At 31.9% G+C, this 25,863-nt stretch overlaps 1 protein-coding gene across 1 annotated transcript; it reads left to right on the top strand.

Moving 5' to 3' along the window:
• Positions 1–1,197: 1,197 nt before the first annotated feature.
• On the top strand, positions 1,198–19,288 carry LOC134702405 (uncharacterized). The gene is made up of 2 exons (XM_063563307.1): positions 1,198–1,420; positions 16,366–19,288. The coding sequence occupies exon 2, from the start codon at positions 16,649–16,651 to the stop codon at positions 18,881–18,883; it is 2,235 nt and encodes a 744-aa protein (XP_063419377.1). The 5' UTR covers positions 1,198–1,420; positions 16,366–16,648; the 3' UTR covers positions 18,884–19,288.
• The last annotated feature ends 6,575 nt before the right edge of the window (positions 19,289–25,863 follow it).

Raw genomic sequence — 25,863 nt, 5'->3', positions numbered from 1 at the left:
AAAACATTCAAAAAAGGTTTCTTTATAAAAATATGGTGCATAGCTTTTTTATATTACTACTTAATATAAACATAAAAATTAGTCCTATGACATACACGTATGACCTCGGGGACCGGTACATCGGGGCATTGTTTAATATTTCTGTATTTACTATTTCGGATATTTTTTTCTTACTATCAATGTGTCACCCGAGCATTAAAAAAATTAAATAAAAAATGAAAATGTTAGTATAAAAACGTTAATTGAATAAGAATGCGAAGTCATATGTTATTGGACTAACATACATAACAAGTAAAATATGAAATAAAACAATTTCGAACTCCGAGGAAAATTAAAAACAAATTTTTGAGTCTGGAATCAAATAGCAAAATCAGGAGCTCAAAAACATCCAACGAATTGATAGCAACAGTCATATTCCTGACAAGAATCGAGGTAATAACCACTTTAAGAAGCCAATCAAGATCATAGCAGTCACTTGTTTCCTGCATATTTCTTCAAAACCAAAAATCTGTATCAGACTCAAAAGTTCCAAAAATCTCAAAACCTTAGTTTAGCATACAAGTAGTATGACTGCGGAATTCGTCAATCGTTGTGCTAATATTTAGAGTGATTTTGCATATATGTGTTTTCATCTGTTACAACTCTGAGTTCTACTTATGAGGAAATGTAACACTAGGCCACCGAAATCTGATTTGTTTTTGTCAAATCAAGGTGGTCGAGTGCATGGCCTACAGTGCTGGGCACATTTAATAGCATGATTTCGATTAAAAACGAAGGGGGAAAACGAATATTTGCTTACGCAAATGTGCAAAATAAATATTATTGTGCCAATATTTAGAGGGATTATAGTGGTACATTCTCTTTATGGTTTTTCAATGCATTATCTTGTCCTGCAAATGCATGACATATTTGCCACTGGACATTAATCGACCAAATTCATGACTTTAAACAAGGTAACAATGTACATGTGTTGTTCTTTATTTTTATTAAAGAAACTTCCAATTTTATAAAACAGATTTAAGAGCCAAAGTTTGAATAGAATGATATATAAACATCTTTGCAAAAACTAATAACACACTATTTATTTTAATTTTAATTTAATTTACTGTATAACCAGTGGCTATATTTGTTTTATTACATTGATTACGATACCGTGAAATCTTACCCATGTGGTCATTCATGCTGAGTTACGTATTTCTTAGAAAAAGTATATGGACTGTGAAAATTAGAAGGCAAACTCAAAAATCTTTAAGTATGTGCTAAATAATCTATATTACATTAACACGGGTAGTAATTTCATTATATCGATGATTTTGACATAGTTTAGTTAAGTTAGACAATGTTTTTGATGACAAAGAATGCCAAAACATAAACATTTGAATATTTTGTTAAAGGAACTTGTGACCAAACATTCTAGCTGGTAAGTATCTTTGTTTATAACTAATATGTTAGAACATCACAATTTGTATCAAATAGTAAACTTATAATTATAATTTGACACATAATAAATGCTTGCGTATGTCAAAAAATACTAGTGCTTCGTTTCTAGCGCGTAAAGAAAAATGGTTTGCTTTTTGTCTATTACACCACATATTTTGCTGTGATATAAAACTGCCGTCAATATTCAGAAAAATACCCCAGCTGCTCTTGCACACAATTTATGATAATAGAAAATTTGGTTTCACTGCTTGGTTATGTCGTATCATTGTTTATTTCACGTTAAACATAATTCAGTTATTTAATATGAAGGAAGTGTAACAATCAAAATAAACAGACAATATACAACTTATGTAGTGTACTGCATCATGTTTATATGATCCATCGCCCCGTAAGATTTATCGTTGACTATTTATTCAGTCATTCAACTATTTAAATATATATATATATTTTTTTATATATATGAAACCGTTTTAACAACATATGAACGCATATACAATGTAGTATTCAAGAATTAATTTATGCAAGCTATAATAATACTATATTGTAGTTTAAACATGGGTAGGCATTATATTCGTGATTATTTTTGCCACAGCGATAGTGAGAGCTACGATAACACGAATATAAATGACTTTATAACCTCTACTGTTCTTGTTAATTTTTAATGATAAGATAATTTTCTTATTAAGTGACATGACAACAGCCACAATAAAATATATATTCAACAATAGGCTGTCACAACGACAGCAAACCGGATTTATTAACATTTATTTGTTACCTGGCAATATCACAAGAACCATAACTGATGAATGGTGAAAGTGAAATCGTCAATATCAAATTTGACCTCCATTTTGTCATCAGTATCAACATATTAAAATTTGAAAAGCTTAAATTGAGTGGTTCGTGAGTAAATGCAACAACTTGAATGGAAACGCCATTTTACGATCTTTCAAGAACCATAACTCATGAACGGTAAAAGTCAAAATCGTCATTATTGAACTTATCCTCTATTTTGTCATCAGTAACAACATATAAAAATTTCAAAAGCTTTGGTTGAATGGTTCATGACAAAATGCACGGACACGACTGGAAACACATTTTTTAAAATCTTTCAAGAACCATAACTCATGAACGGTAAAAGTCAAAATGGTCATTATTGAAAATGACCTTCATTTTGTCATCAGTAACAACATAATAAAATTTGGGAAGCTTTGGCAGAACAGTTCATGCGTAAATGTACGGACAAGACTGGAAACTCCATTTTTCAATCTTTCAAGAACCATAACTCCTGAACGGCAAAAGTCAAAATCGTCATTATTGAACTTGACCTTCATTTTGTCATCAGTAACAAAATATTAAAATTTGGGAAGCTTTGGTAGAACATTTCATGCGTAAATGTACGGACAAGACTGGAAACTCCATTTTTCAATCTTTCAAGAACCATAACTCCTGAACCGTATAAGTCAAAATCGCCATTATTTAACTTGACCTTCATTTAGTTGTCAGTAACAACATATTAAAATTTAAAAAGCTTTGGTTGAACGGTTCATGCGTAAATGCACGGACAACCGCCGTACATCCCCAAATCAATAACAGACATTTTTGTCCCCAAAATCCGGTTAAAAAGCGGGTTTTTTTTACATCCTTTCATATTTTATATGATTCTCATATCAACTAGATGCAGTGTATATAAAGTGCGAATCCAGCTAGTTCATTTTTACTGTTATATGCGGGTATGTCTATTGTAGAATAAAGGATCATGGGAAAACTGTATTTGTTTACGTTTTGAAAATATCAAGTTAGAGGATTTTAAGTTAAGTTTTAACAGATTTTCATTGTGATATGTCTTTATAATATACACACATAGCATTAAAGTTCAAATAAGTGTTATAAAAGCATCATAATATAGCATATCGATTATTGAAAGCGATCCATTTTAACTATAGATGCGATGAATTATCACTGTTAGTCCAGTCATTATTAATGTAGAATTTTCAAAGATGCGAGGAATTTTCATTGTAGAATTATGTGATAAATGCACTTGCAACAAATGAAAAAAACCTTAGTTGATGACTTTAGGATTTATGAAACATGTATTTTCAAATTGAAATACAAACTCCTCATTCATTCTTCATCAAATATATAGCTTTTCAAACTTGTAACAAAAGCGATTCTCAAAATGTCATATTGTATTCTTCAGATTACGTTTCTCCTTGATTTTAACTTATATAGGGAATCACTGGAAGGTGACAGCAGCGGGCCCTCTTAGGCAGTCAGTGGGCCCCTACTTATGAAAAATTGTAGATCCGCGAATGGATACTACCGCAGAGGTAAAACCATGCACATTTGGGTTACTGTACGCGAAATGCATGCTACAATTCATTTTTGTTGATTTTACACCCTTAGGAACTCTATGTGGGCTATTTCAGCAACTAGGCAAAAGAAATCCCCAAACTAGATACACGGTTAGATTCAGCATGTCAACGAATTCCAAATATCTATATTAAAGGTCTTTTGTCTATAAATTTGGACCCCACAAAATTGAAAAAGGGACCAAAAATATAAAAAAAAAATGCATGCATCGGATACATTTGTTCTTCAAGGCATGACTGCAACAATAGGATGAATATACAAAAATATCTTATTCTTGGGTTTCATTGGGGGGTTCTGATCCCGGATCCCGCTTACTGTTTTGTCAGATTCCCGTATTCAGCTTATTGTTTTGTCAGATTCCCGTATCCCGCTTATACTATGCAGTTCTAATTTTTATCCGTGTCCCGCTAGACTTCATTTCCCGTTTTTCACTACACAATCATTTGACTTTCACCTGTCACGCTTGCAAAAAATCGGCAATCCGGCGTGACGCTTCTACCCAAATGCGACCCACTATTTTACTCTATTTTGACTCATATTAATCCCATTATAAATATATTAAAAAAGTAGCGTAGATTCTTTTATCCCTTTTTATCCCGTCTCGTTTCGTTTTTGAGCCATATATAGATGTTGTATGTGACAATGAGACAACTCTCCATCCGAGTCACAATTTATAAAAGTAGACCATTATACGTCAAAATACGGTCTTCAACATGGAGTTTTGGCTCACACCGAACAGCAAGTTATAAAGGGCTCCAGTGTAAAACCTTTTAAACGGGAAAACAAAGGTGCAATCTATATCAAGATGTACGTAATTAGTGGTGAAATGTCATGGAAATGGATAAAAAAATAAGGATAAAGATCCCTATACGCTTTATAAGAAACTAAATGGAATACATTTGAAATTAATGTTATTTCTATTGACTTTATTAGAGTGTTTTAAAACCAAACTTTCCTCCGTAAGTTAAATTTGATCAAATCTTTCTCTTACTTTATCTATAATTGTTTGAGCAAGTCGGCTAAATTAAGGCTTTACAGCTAATTTCCTAATGCATGTAAAGCAAAACTTTGGTTGGCTTGCTTTGTTTGTATAATTGTTTATACAAACTTTGTAAATAAGATTGACATTTTTAAACAATATGAATAGGCATAGTTTAACCTGTATTTTTAATATTTGAATTAAATTGGGTGTTATCATAATGATTATCAAATAAAAAAAAGCAAGCAAATCAACTAAAGTCTTGCTCTACATGCTTAAAGAAATGAGCTGTAATAGATAAAATAAAATAAAATTATACAGTGAAAATGCACCGCATATACAATAATAATGATTCGCTCCACAGTGAAAATGAAAGAATAGTATCATTATTCGACAGTAAACATGACTAGCATTACGAAATCATCATAGTGGAATTTAGTTAAATATGAAGAAACTGAATGACAAAACATATTCTACGTTATACAACTTTAATAATTGTATTAAAATGAATATTTTTTACTGCAACAACATCTAACCTGTTAGTTATAAAGCACCTGCACGATCTGTTCGTGAAATGTCCTAAATATTCACCTATTTTGGTATATATTTAACAACTGGATGGCTTTAGGCGCGATAAAACCCCGCTCGCATCTCTTACTTTGTTTTATTAGTATTATGTATTTCTGAACATATACATTTTAACTAATTTTCTTGATTTTCTTCAAAAATTAAAAAAAAGTTCGTCTGTTTATTTATCATTCTACAGTAGACATTTATGGCATATACAGTAAAAATGATATTTTAGGATCCGCACTTTACATACACTGTAGATGTGTCTTTTTAACAAATCTTAATTTTCCTTAATTCCTTAAAAAAAACCTCTATAGATTCCTTTTTTACATGTGTACATACAAAAGTTATTCAGTTTTCTTTTTAATGCGGTAACAGCAGCCAACACATATGCTTTTTACAACATATGCAACTATTACAGTCATAATCACGTTCAATAACTCTGCATGTGACTGGTTCAATTAGGATTTTTTTACTGGTTACCTGATGAATTATTTAAAGATAATTGACAAATATATTTAGTTCACCTCGGTTTATATCCATTCGACGTCTTCTTTTATGAATATAAAATAATATTGCAAAGAATTTCATTGATAATCGGACAACACTAACCGGCAAAGGTATTGTCAAAACATGCATTTACATGGGTATTGTCAAAACTTACATCGTGATTAGGTGCCATGTTTGTTTTCTTTGATCACGTTGATGTTATGACTTAATTAATATCTCCTTTATCTTGCTATGTCTAAGGCTATTCTTATAGTTACAATAACGTGTCATATTTAATTGCAATATAAACAGAGAAAATAAATTGAATTATGTGCATTAACAAAATAAGTGTCGAACATCCTCTACGTTTGAAAATTATTTGTTCGCCATTTTTCCAAATTTTATGAAAATAACAACAGCATGTTTAAGCTTGATAAAAAGGAACCAATGTTCGATTACATGCTGCTTTAAGGTAAGACAATGAATGAAAACGCGAGCATCCAACGGTTATTTAATTTTCATAGTAAAAATCGTACAAATAATATTTTTACCATGTCGCCCCACGCTGTCAATCTGGTCGCCATCTTGAAAAATAATAGCAGATTTTCTGAAAATAGCTTATTTTCAAATCAATTTGGAAGGGAAATAATAGAAAATTAAACTATTATATATACGATATTTCAAATATTTATGAATATAATAATAAGCACAAAGACCCACAATTATTCCATCTGTTTTGTTTAAATTGCAATTTAAGGTTAAAGATGACAGAAAATCCAATATTTATCGTAGTTGTATGATTTAACAGTGTGAACTATCGAGGCAACAAGACAAATTTTCAAAAGCATTTGGAAGGGAGAAGATCAAAATTTAAACTATTCCAAAAGGAATATTTATATTTCTAAATATATGAGGAATTACTACAAAGACCCACACTTTTAGTATCATGAACTTAAAGTAATGTATTTCATCGATTCCAGAAAACCCCTATGCATTTCTATACAATTTACTTGGGCTTGATACGGGTGATGTGTGACGTCACAAAAGTCACGTGATGACTGCTATAGTTGGATATGATAAACCGTTTATTTAATTATACAATGTTGACTTCCATCGCTTAATAGATCTTATATATTTTTTTTCTTATAGCTTTAGTTAATAAAGTATACATTTGCTGTCACCTTAAACAAAGTAGTGATAAACTATGATAAAAGTTCATGGTTACTAGGTTTTTTTAATTTGTTACTATATTATTTTTTATTTTTTTTTAATTTTCTTTGATTTTCTTTTTCTTCAAAATTTACGAAATTCAACAAATTTAAGATGATCTCCAAGATGAACCGCTATTCCTCTTTAGAGACAATGCGTCTTTTCGTACACACATCAGAACATATTATTAATAAAGAAACACTCTGGGCGCATAATTAGGATTTTATTGTGCGATATATTTGCAGAGACGCTGTATATATACCATTCTAATACAGGTAAACACGTTGATTAATATATATTTAAAATCTGTAAAAAGAAATTAAACAGACCTAGAAAAATCAAATTGCACGAGTTCTTCAGTCATTTATACTTATTCATTCATTGAACATACAATAAATGAATATAAGTAAACGTCACAACATAATTATACACAAAATATTAGTATAACAGCAACATATACAGTAAATACACACAAACAAAATGACTTTTTATACAAGTAATATTTAAAAAAAAAATACTGATGCAGTGAACATCATATAATGATACTTTTAATAACACTGTCTTAGAGATCGACTATATTCTGCTACACACTGGATGTCATGTGCATGACACAGCTTGAGAAATTTAACCGATTCAACTATGTTTAAAAAAAATGTCAGTTGTTTTCGACCAAGTAACATTTGAAACACTAGACATCGCGCTGTGCATAAGTACTTGGGCAATCGCAACAAGCGTGTACATAAACATATTCAAAATTCCTTGTATATATATCACATGTATTACTTGTTGCATTTGGTATTTCAGTTACTAATTTAGTCATTAAAAAGGAATTTTGAATCTCCTGAAAATAGTTTGAGTGTTTCCGAAATTCCGTAATTGTCACTGATGTGTGAAATTTTCTAAAACGTGTGAAGCTGTTATCAGAAATAACACGGTTTAACTATTTTTTAAACTCTAAACTATCAACTGCGCTATAAACGATAGACTTCCAAATTTGTTTTGATGAGAATGTTCCATCTTCAATATATTCAAGAAGGTAACTCATAATAAAATTTGGGATGGAAATGGGGAATGTACCAAAGAGACAACAACCCGACCATAGAAAAAACAACAACAGAAGGTCACCAACAGGTCTTCAAAGTAGCGAGAAATTCCCGCACCCGTAGGCAACCTTCAGCTGGCCCCTAAACAAATATATACTAGTTCAGAGATAACGAACGCCATACTATTTTCCAAATTGTACACAAGAAATTAAAACTAAAATAATACAAGACTAACAAAGACCAGAGGCTACTGACTTGTGACAGGCGCAAAATGCGGCGGGGTTAAACATGATTATGAGATCTCAACCCTCCCCCTATACATTTTTTGTACCTCTAGCCGATGTAGAAAAGTAAACGCATAACAATACGTACATTTAAAATTCAATTCAAGAGGAGTCCGAGTCTGATGTCAGAAGATGTAACCAAAGAAAATAAACAAAATGACAATAATGTATATAAGTGCTGATAAATATGATGTTGAAGATTACAGTATGTTTATTGTAAACTTTTGGTTTAAATGCTATATCAAATATATTTTGGATTTCAAATTGTTGTTCATATTTCTAGCCAGAGGAAATACAATAGATAGATAAAAACAAATATGTCTAGGTTGGTTAAAGAGTATAGCTCAATCGAGTTATATTAAGAGCCAGTCTGCCATAAAACCATGCAAAATCTCAAATTTCGTCCAAATTGGTAGTAATAACTTTGCAACATTATATATATTTCCAAAATCTTTGGGTATTTAGGAGTTAAGATAAAAAAAAAATTTTGGTTAATTCACACGATTTTCCATTTAACAGCCTTATTTGCATATTTGTGAATTATAAAAAAATAATGCCAAAAAATCACCAAAATTTAGGTTTTTTTTAAGGTCTGAATAGTTGATATATCTCTTAAATATAGCATTATCTTGTTATATCTTGCAAAGAACATTATAAAACAAAAAGAAAAAATGCATTTTGACATACTTTTTACCTTTTGGCAGGTTGCCAGAGAGATTTGTGCAACAGCTGTATTAGATAACTTGCATGTAGTACATGTACTCAGTAGGTGTTTTCTCTCAAGATCATATTTTTTTTTTTAATTTTTAGGATTTTTTTAAGGTTGCATATCAGTTCTAAGACAAGTAAAAAATTTAAGCCTGGCAAATAACGGGAAATTAGCAAAAAATGCCCCCAAATATCTATAAAATGCACTATTGTAATAGTTTTTGGACCTTAACATTTTAACTAAAACTGATCAAAGTAGACTTATATTTCGGACAATAACTTTAGTTTAAGTGTATAGATCTTAATGATTTTTTTTTCAGAAGGTTCAATACCACAAAAGGAAGCTTTGGAACGATTTTGGGGATGATGGTCCCTACCGTTTAGGAATTAAGGGCCCAAAAGGGGCCCAAAACAAGCATTTTATAGTTTAAGGATAATAACTTGTGTATAAGTATTTCAATTGCTCTGATATTGTATCATAATGTTAAAAACCACAAGTTGAAGGTTTGGATTCCTTTAAATGGGTCATGGAATCAAAGTTAGGAATAAAGGGCCAAAAAGGGGCCAAAAACAAGCATTTTTCTTATTTCAAGACGATAACTTGTGTGTAATTGTATGGATCTCTTTCAAACTGTACCATGATGCTCCATATAACAAAGGGGGGGGGGGGGGGGGCTGGGATTTAGTTTTGGATTAATTGCCCAAAATATGTAGGAATAAGGGGCCAAAAAAGGCCGAAAAGAAGCTCATTTCTAGTTTCCAAACAATAACTTGGGTTTAAGTACATGTATATAGATCTCTCTGTAATTGTACTACAAGGTTCTATACTAAAAAGGAAAGGATGGGATTGTTTTAAGGGTAACTGCTGAAAGGGGGTTTCAATAAGTTTGGGGGGGGGGATTTGTTAAAAAAAATTAAGGGATTTCTTTTCTTTTTTTTTTTCAAATTTCAAATTTTCTAAATTTTCAAGAAGAAATCTTCAATTGCACAGTATTGTGCAATAGATTTGTTGATCTTTGGCCACATTTATTTTGTAACAAAAACCTTTTTTTTTTGCACAATCCAAATTCAGACAGCATCAAGCTTCAATATTGTGACCATATTTAATTTGCCCCAACTGTTCAGAGTCCAACCACTGCGGTTGTATAAAGCTGCGCCCTGCGGAGCACCTGGTTTTCACATACTTTCAATTGATGACAGTCTTTTAAAAAGCTTCCTATATGAAACAGAGTTGTGAACATACTTGTACTTCAAAAAATCTTCCTCTTTGAAACTTTTGATTGGAATGCAACCAATTATAGGGCCAATCACTCATTGAGTGTCTTGATTAGAAAGTTGTGTCTATTAGAGCATATGTAAAAAAACGTGTGGCCATTTTGTTTTATCTACGAAAAAAATATTATGTTTGCATATATAATGTGCCATATAAAAGTTTTTGATTTATATCTCAGATAAAATCAAGATAAAAGACATTTGATGTTACCCTACTTCTTCAAAAATCGAAAGCTTTTCCAAAATTATCTTGAGTGTTCCCTCTCCAAAGAGCATCTCTTTCATGTTTGTTGATACTTTTGAGATTTTGTTTTTTAGTCCTCTAACGGCTATCGACTAAGTGGACTTAGATTTGCACTGCCTGTCTATCTGTCAGTTCGGTAAATCTGACTTTTTTGTGCTTGTAGATTTTGATTTGATTTATCATGACAAGTTACAGGTCAAATTCATTATTCACGCTTTATAAGCTTTTCTCTTTGTTCAGTTGAAGACCTTTCTATAGAATTAAATTTTTGATGAAATACTTATTCATTAGAAGACTTCTGTTCAAACGGAAATAACTCATTTTTTTAAAGACAAAATGACATTTTGAATGTTTTTTTCTTTTCTTTGGTATTTAGTGATTCAATTTTGTTCCAGTTTGATATTTGTGTGCAGAGTTTTGGTCTTTGGACATAGGAAATTCACTTAGATAGTCAGAATTCAACAAATGTTAACGTTTTGCTGGAATATTTTGTCTCGATATTTTTATGTAGTTTACATTATTACAAATTATAGATCAAATTTTTGTTCCATTACAATGAATTTGTAACGGGTTGGGGACTATGTATTGCCATGTATTTATTACTCACAGAATGCTTGTTTTTATCAAAAAATGTTCAACTCTGAAAAAATTGTTTAATATTTAGTTAAAATAGATATTGATGACTTTATTATGTGAAACTTTGTTTAGATCTATCATACTTTTACTCTTTTTTGCTAATACCTTCATCATGTTTATTCATGAGTAAAAACTTGTATTTAGACCATTTTGCACGTTTTTCTTTACGGTAGACCACAATAATATTACATGTATATGAACAGTAAAATCTTACCGTTTTAATGACAATATAAAAAAGATGATGTGGTATGATTGCCAATGAAACAACTGTCTTCAATTAAGAGACCAAAATGACACAGACATTAACAACTATAGGTTACTGTATGGCCTTCAACAATGAGGAAAGCCCATACCGCATAGTCAGCTCCGACAAGACAATGTAAAACAATTCAAATGAGAAAACTAACGGTCTTAAGTATACAAAAAATGAACGAAAAACAAATATGTTACACATAAACAAACGACTTCCACTGAATTACAAGCTCCTGACTTGGGACAGGCACATACATAAATAATGTGGCGGGGTTAAACGTGTAAGCGGGGTTCAACCCCCCCCCCCCCCCTAATCAGGGACAGTGGTATAAAAGTAAATCATAAGAACGAACTATAAAAATCAGTTGAAAATGGCTTAACTCATCCGATGGACAAAAATACAAGTGGACGTGGTAGGGTAATTGTATGTCTGCTCAACAGTTTAACCATTCATCTGTGTATATTTGTTTTTATACGACCGCAAAAATTGAAAAAAATTGGTGCTATATTGGTATGACGTTGTCGTTGTCATCGCCGTCGTCATCCAAAGACATTTGGTTTTTGCACTATAACTTTAGTATAAGTTACAAGGTTTATGACCATAACAGAAAGGTTTGGATTGATTTTGGGAGTTTTGGTCCCAACAGTTAAGAAATGGGGGCCAAAAAGGGGCCAAAACTAAACTGTTTGCTTTCATAAAAAAATGAATTATTGGGTTTCTTTGATATGCCAAATCTAACAGTGAATTTAGATTCTTAATTTTTGGTCTTGTTTTCAAATTGGTTTACATCAAGGTCCAAAGGGTCCAAAATTAAACTTAGTTTGATTTTAACAAAAAATTAATTCTTGCGGTTTTTTTATATGCTGAATCTAAAAATGTACTGAGATTTTTTATTATGGGCCCAGTTTTCAAGTTGGTCCAAATCGGGATCCAAAATTAAATTTTGTTTGATTTCAACAAAATTGAATATATGGGGTTCTTCAATATGCTGAATCTAACCATGTATTTCGTGTTTTAATATTTGGGATCGGTTATCAAATTGCTCCAAATTGAGGTCTTAAGGGTCTAAAATTGAAAATTATTTGATTTCTGACATCAAAAAATTGAATTCTTGAGGTTCTATGATATCTTGAATATAACCATGCATTTAGATTTTGGATATTGGACCATAATAGATAAAAAAAAAAAAAAAATTTCTAAGTTTAAGTTCTTAGACCACACTCATTGTGTTGTGTCAACTATTTAATCCCAATCCAAAATCAGAGCTATATCAAGCTTAAATGTTCTGTCCATACTTGCCCAAAATGTTCAGGGTTCAATCTCTGCGGTCGTATAAAGCTGCGCCCTGCGGAGTATCTGGTTCTTACATGTGGTTATGAAATACATTTTATTGCAATTTGAAATATGTGTGTTTGTCTCAGCTGGTAGTAATAGGCCAACTATATTTTACATGTCTTATTCCCAAGCTTCAAATTGCAAGAGATTACATTCTAGGAGGAAACTTAACATTACTGTTATGTCCACTGTTCTCCCAAAATTGACATAGGGATAACTAACTGGTTCATGTCAGCGTCACACAATTTCAGTTGCCGTTTTATCAGGAACTTCTAGGAGTAGTCTCTTTATATTTGGCATAAAGCTGTATCATAATATAGAAAATATAGCCCTTTTCTAGGTAAGAGGCACAATTCTATGAAATTCACAAAACTATTAAAGCTTCCTCTTTTCTGGACATAGATTACATGAATGTACAAGGCTTTCACATTTATGAATCATTATCAAATACAACATGTTTTAAAAATTTAAGACTGAACTCAATTGTGGCCACTTTGAATTTAGACAAAAAGCGTCTAAAACTAGACTATTATAAAATGCTAAATTTGTGAAGAACTCATGGTGATATTACCTGATGAGTGTGCATAGTATTGTAAATAAAACTGCCCATTTTTAAGTTACTAAAGTTATTTTCTTTGGAATAGGTTAATATTTTAAACATATTGTAAAAATGCTCAGTTTAGAGGCAAAAAATGAAAAAAGGGGTCTCCCCGGGTTTACTCCTTTAGTATATTTTCTAATTTAAACTTAGTTGAACTTGGTTTATTCAATTAATATAACCAGTTAACATTAGTTTAGTCATTATTTTTCTTATATTTTGACTATCACATACTTTTGAAAAGTTTCTATTGAAACAGATCAAAAATTCAAAAAATCGGCAAAATGGCCTTCACGCCTATCTTTAATTGTTATTTTATCGTGATAAGGTATCATTTGCCGAGCACCATTTTCTAGCATTTTGTAGATGAATATATAAGCTTCATGAAATATTACATTTTATTGAAAATAAAACATGATCTTACAAGATTCAAGCCTTTAAAAATATACAAATTTTGCTGAATCGGCACTTTTTCAAAACCATGCAATTTCAACCTGTCAGTAAGGGTATTGAGAAATCTCACAACTTTTTGAATTATCATAATTTCCTTTCATTTTAAGTTGTTTGTTAAGATATATGTTATCATTAAGCTAAATTTGTTCTATAAATAAAAAAAAATCAGGTCAAAATACCCTAAAATAGGCTTAAAATGGCCATTTGTCAGTACAGAAATGGACAATTTTCGAATGTTCGGCATACACAAATAATGGCTGAATATTTTTTCAAAATATTTTGCACAAATAGTTATTACATATAAGGTATCTAAAATACAAAATATCAGCCTGATTGGAATATTTTGGATTTGGACCATTTTGCATGGTTTTATCACAGACTGGCTCTTAAGTAAATTTCAGACAAATTCAGATTGTCGAGGGAAAAAAAAGTGCTGTCGAGTACAAATACAGGCTATCTAAGACTATAAGTAGTTTTTGGTGTTTATGCTCAATAAATGGAAAGGTTCGCTATGTCATATATAATCTATCAGAAAGTACAATATTTAGCTCATTAAGTCCTAAACTTTCCAACATCGGTTAATGCAATTCTGATTGATTAAAAATATCACGTAAAAACAAAGTGATAAACCTCGTTTTATAGGTAGTTTCCCCTTATAAAAACAAAAATAGAGAATACTAATACGATAATAGTGGTCTGTGTCTTTTTTGATAATATATTGTATCGTAATATATACTTATTCCCGCCTCACACTGTCCCGATTTTTATATACGATGGACAATCGAATGCGAAAATTGTAAGTTCGTACGAAGTGCATGGGTCCCGATCTTGTTAAAATACCAAAAAGTGGCCGAAGCAAGTACGATGAATAACGAAGTCTATATGATGGTGCCGAAAACATATACGATAGCAAAAGATGGAAATACGAACGTTAACCGAAGACTGGTATTTAAGCTTCATATCTCAGCCGAAGCCTACACGATGGATCACGAAGGCTACACGATGGATTACGATGATGGCGCGATGGCCATACGATGTCTAAAAACGTCGTGTACAGCTTACGATGCATTTAAATTATATGCCGAAGGCACCCTTGTGGACACTCTAAAGCCAATATGCTTCAAAAGATTTTAACCACATTTGGTATATTTTTCCTCCTTATAATGATCTGATTACGTTCAATGCCAAAGGTCAAGGTCATGCAGATGGACTTGTTTTTTCTCCTTAAAATAGCATAATACACAGGTTATTGGTTGCTCATTTTTTTACCTGCTGTTTCTACAGACAAAATTAAAGGTATTTCAAGTTACTGAATGTTTTGGTTGATTTCTGAAAAAATAGTTTATGTATCAAATATGCATATTCAATTTACCATTTTCTGCATGTATCATATACACATATAGTGTCCTTATTTGTCCCCAATATGTTACATACGAGGGGAAGCCACGATCGGCATTGCCTTGTTGAGACTGTAAATGTACTAGTCTGAATAATCACCCATAATTATGCCCATGTTTATTACTGATCTATCTTAAATGTAAGGTAATGGGTTCGTTGATCCCTTTTATTCAAAAAGAGCTCTTTCCAGGAGAATGTCATAATAATATAGACAAAAGGAAGGATGTGGGGAAAGCAACAAATGCGGCAAAATATGACATATAGAAAACAAAATGGTTATGGATTAAACATTCGTGTGACAACAACTCAGACGATACATAAAAAATCAGAATAATGAAGAAAAAGTTGGTTTCCCTATATACGTGTACCTGCAGTTTTGGTGTACGATGCGCGTTAATGATTTTCATTATGTTACTTGATATGAAAAATTGACAAAAGATAATATTTTACTTGTAAAAGTAAATCCTATGCCTGTAATAGCTGCTCTTTTTGATCCATTTGAATTAATAGAGACAACGCTGTCGCCTCTCTTGTACTCATAGAATCATATGATATGAGCTCCATGTTTTGTGGGCGTCTTTCTTAACTGTCGTATTAGACTGACCAGTGCATATCGCGAATGGCACTTTAAATGTATTTAAGCGCGAAAATTAACTTACATTTAGCTGGATTTATTGCCGTCGTAGTTCCATCTTGTCGCCTTCGTACTTTTATTCGATGGCAACACGACGGGATTACAAAGTCTTCGCGAAGTCGTGTTGCCATCGTAAGACCATGGGGTAGCTTCGTGATTCATTTCTGTAGACATCGCAATGTCAAAACTGCCCGATGTTAACAAATTTAGAACCCTTCATGAAGTTGTCCCCGAAGGCTAGAAAAAGTGGCCGATGGTTCTACGATGGTTAAATATGGCACAACGAATATCCCGATCTGGATACGATCAGTCCCGATTTTGAAAATTTCCAAAATCGTGTTGTCATCGGCGTAAAAATCGGGACAGTGTGACGCGGGCACTTAAGATAACAAAGACGAATCGTTCATAGAAATACAGGTTCCAATCACGATATTTATATTATTTTTATAGGTCTATTTCCATAGAGGATCACGGGTCATCAGACCATATAGAGTTGAGGGAAAAATAAAGAACAAATCACACAAAGAGAGACAAATAAATCTGATAAAATCTACAAGATCTGAATTCTGATTGCAAAGGACAGAACACAATAGCATTGTCAGGATGCAATTACATTGCACATTAACCTCCCGAGAGAACTCATGAGAGGTGTGGTGATTGAAAGGCAATTCGAGGCATGCAAAAATTTCATATTTGATACATAGTTCATGCACAAACTGTCATAGGTGAAAACATGAAAGTTCGTAAACCACATTTTCGAAATGTGATTTTTATTTTCGTTTGCATTGGTTTAGTAGCTGTGATCTGTTTAAATGACTTGACAAAACACGCCATTAATAAAACTATGAATGAAATGCAAGGCAACAGTCATATACAAGAAGTTTTTGATGAAAAACTTTTTTCAGCTTCGTATGGAAACATAAATCAGTCACTTGATAATGACATCCTATCGCTAACATCGAACAACGAAAGTGATACGTTTGATGGGAATTTACAGTCCAATGGTACTGGTGGTAAAAGTCATCTGTTTATCTTTTTCGGAACAAGACCGGAACTTATCAAATTAGTCATTCTAATTCAAAAGCTTAGAAAGTCTACAAATTTCATTGCACGAACTGTATTTACTGGACAACATATGGAAATAATTGCTCCATTTCTTAAACTTTTTAATGTAAAGGTAGATATTACATTCAATCATACACTACAAAAAGGCCAATCACTGAATAGTTTAGTAGGCAAAATATTTTTACAGGCAAATACACTTCAATCGAACCCCAGAGACATTTGGATAGTTCAAGGTGATACAACGTCAGCAATGGCAATAGCAATATCAGCTTTTCATAAAGGAATACGAATTGCTCATGTCGAAGCCGGGCTCCGTTCGTATGACATGCAATCCCCCTTCCCAGAGGAATTTAATCGTAAAACAATCACATATATAGCTACTTATAACTTTGCTCCAACTGAACGAAATCGAAGAAATTTACTTTTTGAGGGAGTAGATAGTACTCGTATTTTTGTTACCGGAAATACAGTTATCGATGCAGTAAAGTACATACAATCAACTAACCAGACTAAACAACCTATTAGACTGAAAACATTATCAGTTGAAATGCTAGTACTTTTAACAATGCACCGAAGAGAGAACATGTCTAGGATGACAAATTTGTACAATATCATACAATCCGTCAAGTGTGAGAAGTGTTTGTTTGTAGTGCCAGTACATCCAAATCCAAGTGCTGCTAAACCTGCATTACACATTTGTAATGTAGATAAAAGATTTCTATGTACCTCTCCTTTATCATATGAAGAACTCCATTGGGTCTTAAAAAAATCAAAGTTCTTATTAACTGATTCTGGTGGACTGCAAGAGGAAGCAACTTGGTACAATTTACCAACATTGGTTCTAAGAAATAGCACAGAACGAGTAGAATGTCTGATGGAAGGTTTGTCGACATTAGTTAACGAAGACACTTTATCTGCTGAAATGAACAATTTGATTTCAAAAACGAATCATAAAAACAAAACAAAAACATATCCGTATGGTGAGGGTGATGCTTCTACAAAAATTGTTAATACACTTACTAAAACCGATCTGTCTATACATAGCATAATTAAAAGGCCTATAGATTTCACACCACCATCAAATCATTCTATTGCCGTTGTTCTTCAGGTCTTCAAACGCAACGGTTTAGATAAGCAGTTACGTGATGCCGTGTCACAAACACTACAGCCTTCTACAATTGTAGTACTACAAAATGGATTCCATGTTAATGTAGCACAAACAATTAACATTTTCCGAAAAGGAAATCCTAAAATAGATATACAGCATATTGCATCAAGTAAGAACTTGCGCTTCCATAGCAGATTTCACATAGCATATTTATTAAAAGAGGATTATGTTTCTGTATGGGACGATGACATGACAATAGGAAAAGAATGGTTAAGGTATTGCGTTGATCTGTCTAAAACATATCACAATGCCGTTATTGGTGCTAACGGGAGATCATTCAAGAAAGTCCATCTGGAGAGAAATATGATGGTACAAGAAGAGAGATTAGGATTTAATGATTTCGTTGGTCATACCTGGACCTTACCTCGCGTGTTTCTGAAGGCCTATGTGACAATGACAACGTTTACACTTTACACTGGTGAAGATGTTCAGGTAGCCTACGCAATGCAACAAATTGGTATCAAGTGTTTTCGACCACAACAGAGTGGACAAAAATTTGCCAAAAATACACCGAGCACTAAGGATAAAAACGCATCGTTTAGAACTAACCAGACACCTAGAGAATTATTATTTTGCACACTTTTAAAGCACAATTTCAGATATATAAACTGCATTAACTGTAATGATACACATATTATCGATGAATGTTTAAGTAAAAAATATGTTCAAGCTATGGCTGTAGAAAAGGCTGCGATCGAAAAAGACATAACGGATAATGTCCATGCATGGTCATAGTTACAACGGTTTTTTATTCAACTTTTTATGAAATAAACGCCTCTGACAAAAGAATGGGGGTGAATGTGCCAATAACTTTAGGAAATATATGTGTGACCAGGGAATATAGCTTAGAATAACTCATAGCGGAACGTTCAAATACTTTACAAAGTGAAATATATAGATGACAAACAAATATAACTTTCTGTACAAACAAATATATATTAATATATCATTTTGTAGCAAATAATGTATATTATGTTTAATTACAAAATTGCAAATATCTATTAGTACTAGTAATTAGTACAAAAAACAGATTCTAATGTAATCACCTTCAAGTTGTTAATTAAGACAAATTATCAGAAAGGTACATTGACTATATATATATACTATCAAAACAATATACTGTACAACATTTGAAGTTAATTGCAGGTAAATGAGAAAATATAAAGTTTGAAATACAATTAACAAAGTATTGAAACTTAAAGAAATATATAACACACAAAAAACACAGATTATTTTTTTAAAACCTAGGAATTATAAACACCTTTTACTGCTGTCTACGGCTTATAGTGTTGCTTCTTGTCTGAATTACTCAGCATTGACAATATACATAATATCACAGTTTAAGCCGGAAAAAAATACAAGGTCACATAAGGCAAAACCAGATACATTCTATAACAACTTTTCTGAAATGTAGTTTGTCCAATAGCCAGAAGTGAGAACAAAACAAAGAGCCTACATGGAGTAATTGGATTCTTTTGTCTACTCCTCAGATTTGTTGTAGGCATATCGTAAATGCATGTGCATTAGGTCCGAGTACACAGTTATCGTCCTTTGATTTTCGTTGTCCCACGAATATAGTCCTTAAGGTGGACAGTGTGTTACTTGCCAATTTATGTTATACCCCTTCCAAATTTAATTCTCCATGTTTTATGCCTCATATAGCAAGTTGGGGGGTGAAATGACACTGTCAAAAAATTTGGGTCATAAATATTTAGGTAAAGTAGTGATTAGGTCCAGCTGAAAAAGGTCAAAAATTAGCACTTCGGAAGCTGTCAAAAGATTTCAAGACCCCCTTAACACAAAATTGTCCATATTTTGAGTTAGAGCTGATGAAGTTTTCTATAATTTTGATATAATTTGTCCCAAAAGTAGTACAACACACTGTACAAATGTTATTGAGAAAGCGCAGGTGAGATTTTTTTTATTTACATTTATTGTCTAAAAGAAATGCACTACGAAATAACTGTGTACTCGGACCTAAGAGGTGAAATCAGGAAATATAGAATCTGTACTTTGGCAACTTCCCTGAATGATCTGATGGTGTCAATTTGTCAAATAGCATAAAACTAAAGGATTTAAACTTTTATTTGATAGAATTTCTGCAAAAATGACCAATTTTGGCATTATATGGTCAAAATAAGCATTTCATAGCTTTTTCAATTTTGATGCATAAGTGGCATTTTGACTTTCTATCTGACATGTTTTCATGTGTCAATTTTTGTGTTTCTATGCTTTAATCCAGTTGTATTACTCATTTGTGAACTCTGAATCTACAGAAAAGAAGATTATCTCAGACAATATGAGCAAAGTGTGTTGTATAAATGACCCTCATCTAACGCCCTGTTTGGATCAAGTTAAATGGGAGGAGCATGGTACATAAAAGTTGAAGTCCATAATAAAGACCTCACTAAAATCGTATAAAAAGCATTTAACAATGTCTTTTGTACCTGTTTCATTTCACATAATATCTTTCTTTACCTCTTTAGGATACCATGTGGTTCAAATATAATAAAATTGAGAATGGAAATGGGGAATGTGTCAAAGAGACAACAACCCGACCAAAATAAAAAAAATACAACAGCAGAAGGTCACCAACAGGTCTTCAATGTAGCGAGAAATTCCCGCACCCGGAGGCGTCCTTCAGCTGGCCCCTAAACAAATATATACTAGTTCAGTGATAATGAACGCCATACTAATTTCCAAATTGTACACAAGAAACTAAAATTTTAAATAATACAAGACTAACAAAGGCCAGAGGCTCCTGACTTGGGACAGGCGCAAAAATGCGGCGGGGTTAAACATGTTTGTGAGATCTCAACCCTCCCCCTATACCTCTAACCAGTGTAGAAAAGTAAAAGCATAACAATACGCACATTAAAATTCAGTTCAAGAGAAGTCCGAGTCTGATGTCAGAAGATGTAACCAAAGAAAATAAACAAAATGACAATAATACATAAATAACAACAGACTACTAGCAGTTAACTGACATGCCAGCTCCAGACTTCAATTAAACTGACTGAAAGATTATGATTTCATCAAATGAACATCAGGCACAATCCTTCCCGTAAGGGGTTTAGTATCATACCATCATAACATATATGAGAAGAACATAACCCGTGTCATGCCAACAACTGTTTTTAGAATAAATGTGTTTAGTTCCGACGCAAAGACCTTATCAGTGACTCAATATTAACGCCAAAATATGCAATCTTTAATGACTTGACAACAGTATCGTAATTATACCCCTTCTTAATAAGTCTATTCAAAGGTTTTGTAAGTTTATGAGGTGAATACTGACACCTTTGTGCTTTATAAAGAATATTTCCATAAAAAATTGGATGTGAAATACCTGAACGTATAAAAAGTCTGCATGTTGAGCTATATTTACGAATGATGTCTTTATACCGATGATAAAATTTAGTAAATGTTTTGACTAGTTTGTGATATCGAAAACCCTGGTGTAATAATTTTTCAGTAATACATAAATTTCTCTCGTTAAAATCTAAAACATTGTTACATACACGAGCGAATCGTACAAGTTGAGATATATAAACACCGTAAGATGGTGACAAGGGAACGTCACCATCTAAAAACGGATAATTAACGATAGGAAATGAAAAATCATCCCTTTTATCATAAATTTTAGTATTCAGCTTTCCGTTAGTGATATAAATATCAAGATCGAGAAAAGGGCAGTGGTCATTGTTAGTATTAGCTTTATTTAAAGTAAGTTCACCAGGATAAATTTCATTAATATACATACTGAAGTCGTCATTATTGAGAGCCAAAATATCATCCAAATATCTAAAAGTATTATTAAATTTGTTTATCAGATGTTGTTTTGATGGGTCTTTGCTTATTTTTGTCATAAATTGTAACTCGTAACAATACAAAAAGAGGTCCGCAATAAGTGGTGCACAGTTAGTCCCCATTGGAATTCCGATAATCTGACGATATACGGAATCCCCAAAGCGAACAAAAATGTTATCTAGTAAAAATTCAAGGGCATATATAGTATCAAAGCATGTCCAATTAACATAGTTTTTTTGTTTATTGCTACTAAAAAATGACCTAAAAGAGTTAGAACATATATATTCACATTCTGATTTTTTGAATGCCCATTTAATTAGGTGTGTGAATTTTTTCTTAATGAGAATGTGAGGCAATGTGGTATACAGGGTAGAAAAATCAAAACTTTGAACAGATTCAAAATCACCAATATAAGCATGCAATTTATCAAGTACTTCCAACGAGTTCTTGACACTCCAAAAGTAATTTATTCCACTATTTTCGAAGGCCTTATTTGAACAATTTATTATAAGGTTTTTAATTGTACCAAGTGTGCTTGTAAGAATAATAGACAATTTAGTAGTTGAACAATGGCTTGAAGACGAAATAAATCTATATTTGTAAGGGGTTTTGTGTAGCTTCGGAAGCCAATACATAGTTGGGACTTTCATTGTATTTGGCTCTGCTTGTAAAGCGGTGGCTAAAAGTTTATGTTTGTTACAGATTTCGTTTTCTGAAAATGGAGTCAGTTGGAATGTTGGTGAATTGGTGATTTCCTTTTTCAGAACCTCAATGTAAAATTTACGTCAAACAATAATAATATTATTAGCAGCTTTATCGGCCGGGACAAAAACAAATTCCTTGGCTAGTTCTTTTAGTTTATGTTTGATGCGAGAAATAGGTTTATTGTGGTTATTGTTAATAGTAAAATGTTCTTTAAAATGTTGAATACGTATATCAACTATCTTCATTACTGAATTAAAAAAAGAGTCCAAAGATTTTTTGTCAGCTTTTTCCCGTTTTATCCATTTCATACAGTAAGAATGGAGTGAGTCGTGGATGATATTACGACACTCATTCCAATTAATAATTGACGGGGGACGATATTTAGGTCCTTTACTGAGAAATGATTTTAACTCTCGGTCTTGAACGATGTTAAGATCTCCTGTTATAACATGGGAAATGGGTCCATAAATATATTCGGAATTACTGCAATTACATGAAGTAGGTGTATTTTCACTGATATTAACATCTTTACACAAGTGACTATAATTAAACACAAATTTCCGGGTAGATTTCTTGTAAATAAGCCTGTTGAGACTAAAATTGATGCAAGTATTTCACTAAAAAGTGAAAAATCTTTGTATCAGACCATACTGTCTGCTCAAAAAGTTGAATGTAATAGGCTTTTTGTGCTCAGATTTATTGTATCATGTCACCTGAGTATAGAAATGATAGAAAAGACACATTTTTTTTATTTCCTATAGCTTCAATATGCATTTTTAAATGTAAATATGTGCTACGGCCTAAATTGACCCTAAATTTTTTTTAGTCATACTTGGCCTAAGACCCTTTTAAACTAATATGATATGTTATTTGAAAGTTTTCTTTCCATTTAAAGTACATTAAGTACATATGTAAGGATTATTTATAATCAAAAACCTTCACAAATTTAAAATTGCTGGAAAATATTACATCTTCATGTAAGGCTCCCCTTCATTGGAAAACCTCCATTTTTAGGCACAGGCTCATATAAATTTGACTTTTGAAAAATTATGCTAAGTCTGATATATAAAATGGGTACTGTATTGCTTTAAATACATGATGCATTATATATTAAGGCATTTTAAAGTATATTTTTGCAATATTTTAATTTTAAAAGCCCCAAATGTTGATAGTTGAAATTTCTCAATTTTAACGTCCAAATTTAACACGTAAAGTTGAGTATAGAATTAATCATAGTGTCTATAATATATATCCTATTGCTATGAAACTTTGTATGCAGTCTTAAAATATATTAAGCTTTTGTCATACCAAGTTTTATAAAGATTGGGCAACTTTTTCTATCCTAAGAGGTGAAATCAGGAAATATAGAATCTGTACTTTGGCAACTTCCCTGAATGATCTGATGGTGTCAATTTGTCAAATAGCATAAAACTAAAGGATTTAAACTTTTATTTGATAGAATTTCTGCAAAAATGACCAATTTTGGCATTATATGGTCAAAATAAGCATTTCATAGCTTTTTCAATTTTGATGCATAAGTGGCATTTTGACTTTCTATCTGACATGTTTTCATGTGTCAATTTTTGTGTTTCTATGCTTTAATCCAGTTGTATTACTCATTTGTGAACTCTGAATCTACAGAAAAGAAGATTATCTCAGACAATATGAGCAAAGTGTGTTGTATAAATGACCCTCATCTAACGCCCTGTTTGGATCAAGTTAAATGTGAGGAGCATGGTACATAAAAGTTGAAGTCCATAATAAAGACCTCACTAAAATTGTATAAAAAGCATTTAACAATGTCTTTTGTACCTGGTCCATTTCACATAATATCTTTCTTTACCTCTTTATGATACCATGTGGTTCAAATATAAGCCTGTTGAGACTAAAATTGATGCAAGTATTTCACTAAAAAGTGAAAAATCTTTGTATCAGACCATACTGTCTGCTCAAAAAGTTGAATGTAATAGGCTTTTTGTGCTCAGATTTATTGTATCATGTCACCTGAGTATAGAAATGATAGAAAAGACACAACTTTTTTATTTCCTATAGCTTCAATATGCATTTTTAAATGTAAATATGTGCTACGGCCTAAATTGACCCTAAATTATTTTTAGTCATACTTGGCCTAAGACCCTTTTAAACTAATATGATATGTTATTTGTAAGTTTTCTTTCCATTTAAAGTACATTAAGTACATATGTAAGGATTATTTATAATCAAAAAGCTTCACAAATTTAAAATTGCTGGAAAATATTACATCTTCATGTAAGGCTCCCCTTCATTGGAAAACCTCCATTTTTAGGCACAGGCTCATATAAATTTGACTTTTGAAAAATTATGCTAAGTCTGATATATAAAATGAGTACTGTATTGCTTTAAATACATGATGTATTATATATTAAGGCATTTTAAAGTATATTTTTGCAATATTTTAATTTTAAAAGCCCCAAATGTTGATAGTTGAAATTTCTCAATTTTAACGTCCAAATTTAACACGTATAGTTGAATATAGAATTAATCATAGTGTCTATAATATATATCCTATTGCTATGAAACTTTGTAAGCAGTCTTATAATATATTAAGCTTTTGTCATACCAAGTTTAATAAAGATTGGGCAACTTTTTCTATCCTATAATAAGAGGTGAAATCAGGAAATATAGAATCTGTACTTTGGCAACTTCCCTGAATGATCTGATGGTGTCAATTTGTCAAATAGCATAAAACTAAAGGATTTAAACTTTTATTTGATAGAATTTCTGCAAAAGTGACCAATTTTGGCATTATATGGTCAAAATAAGCATTTCATAGCTTTTTCAATTTTAATGCATAAGTGGCATTTTGACTTTCTATCTGACATGTTTTCATGTGTCAATTTTTGTGTTTCTATGCTTTAATCCAGTTGTATTACTCATTTGTGAACTCTGAATCTACAGAAAAGAAGATTATCTCAGACAATATGAGCAAAGTGTGTTGTATAAATGATCCTCATCTAACGCCCTGTTTGGATCAAGTTAAATGTGAGGAGCATGGTACATAAAAGTTGAAGTCCATAATAAAGACCTCACTAAAATTGTAAAAAAAGCATTTAACAATGTCTTTTGTACCTGTTTCATTTCACATAATATCTTTCTTTACCTCTTTAGGATACCATGTGGTTCAAATATAAGCCTGTTGAGACTAAAATTGATGCAAGTAT

This window comes from Mytilus trossulus, unplaced genomic scaffold (assembly GCF_036588685.1).
Source record: "Mytilus trossulus isolate FHL-02 unplaced genomic scaffold, PNRI_Mtr1.1.1.hap1 h1tg000457l__unscaffolded, whole genome shotgun sequence".
Lineage (NCBI taxonomy): Eukaryota > Metazoa > Mollusca > Bivalvia > Mytilida > Mytilidae > Mytilus > Mytilus trossulus.
Note: the sequence above shows the minus strand (reverse complement) of the source record. Positions and strands in the feature narration are given on the sequence as shown.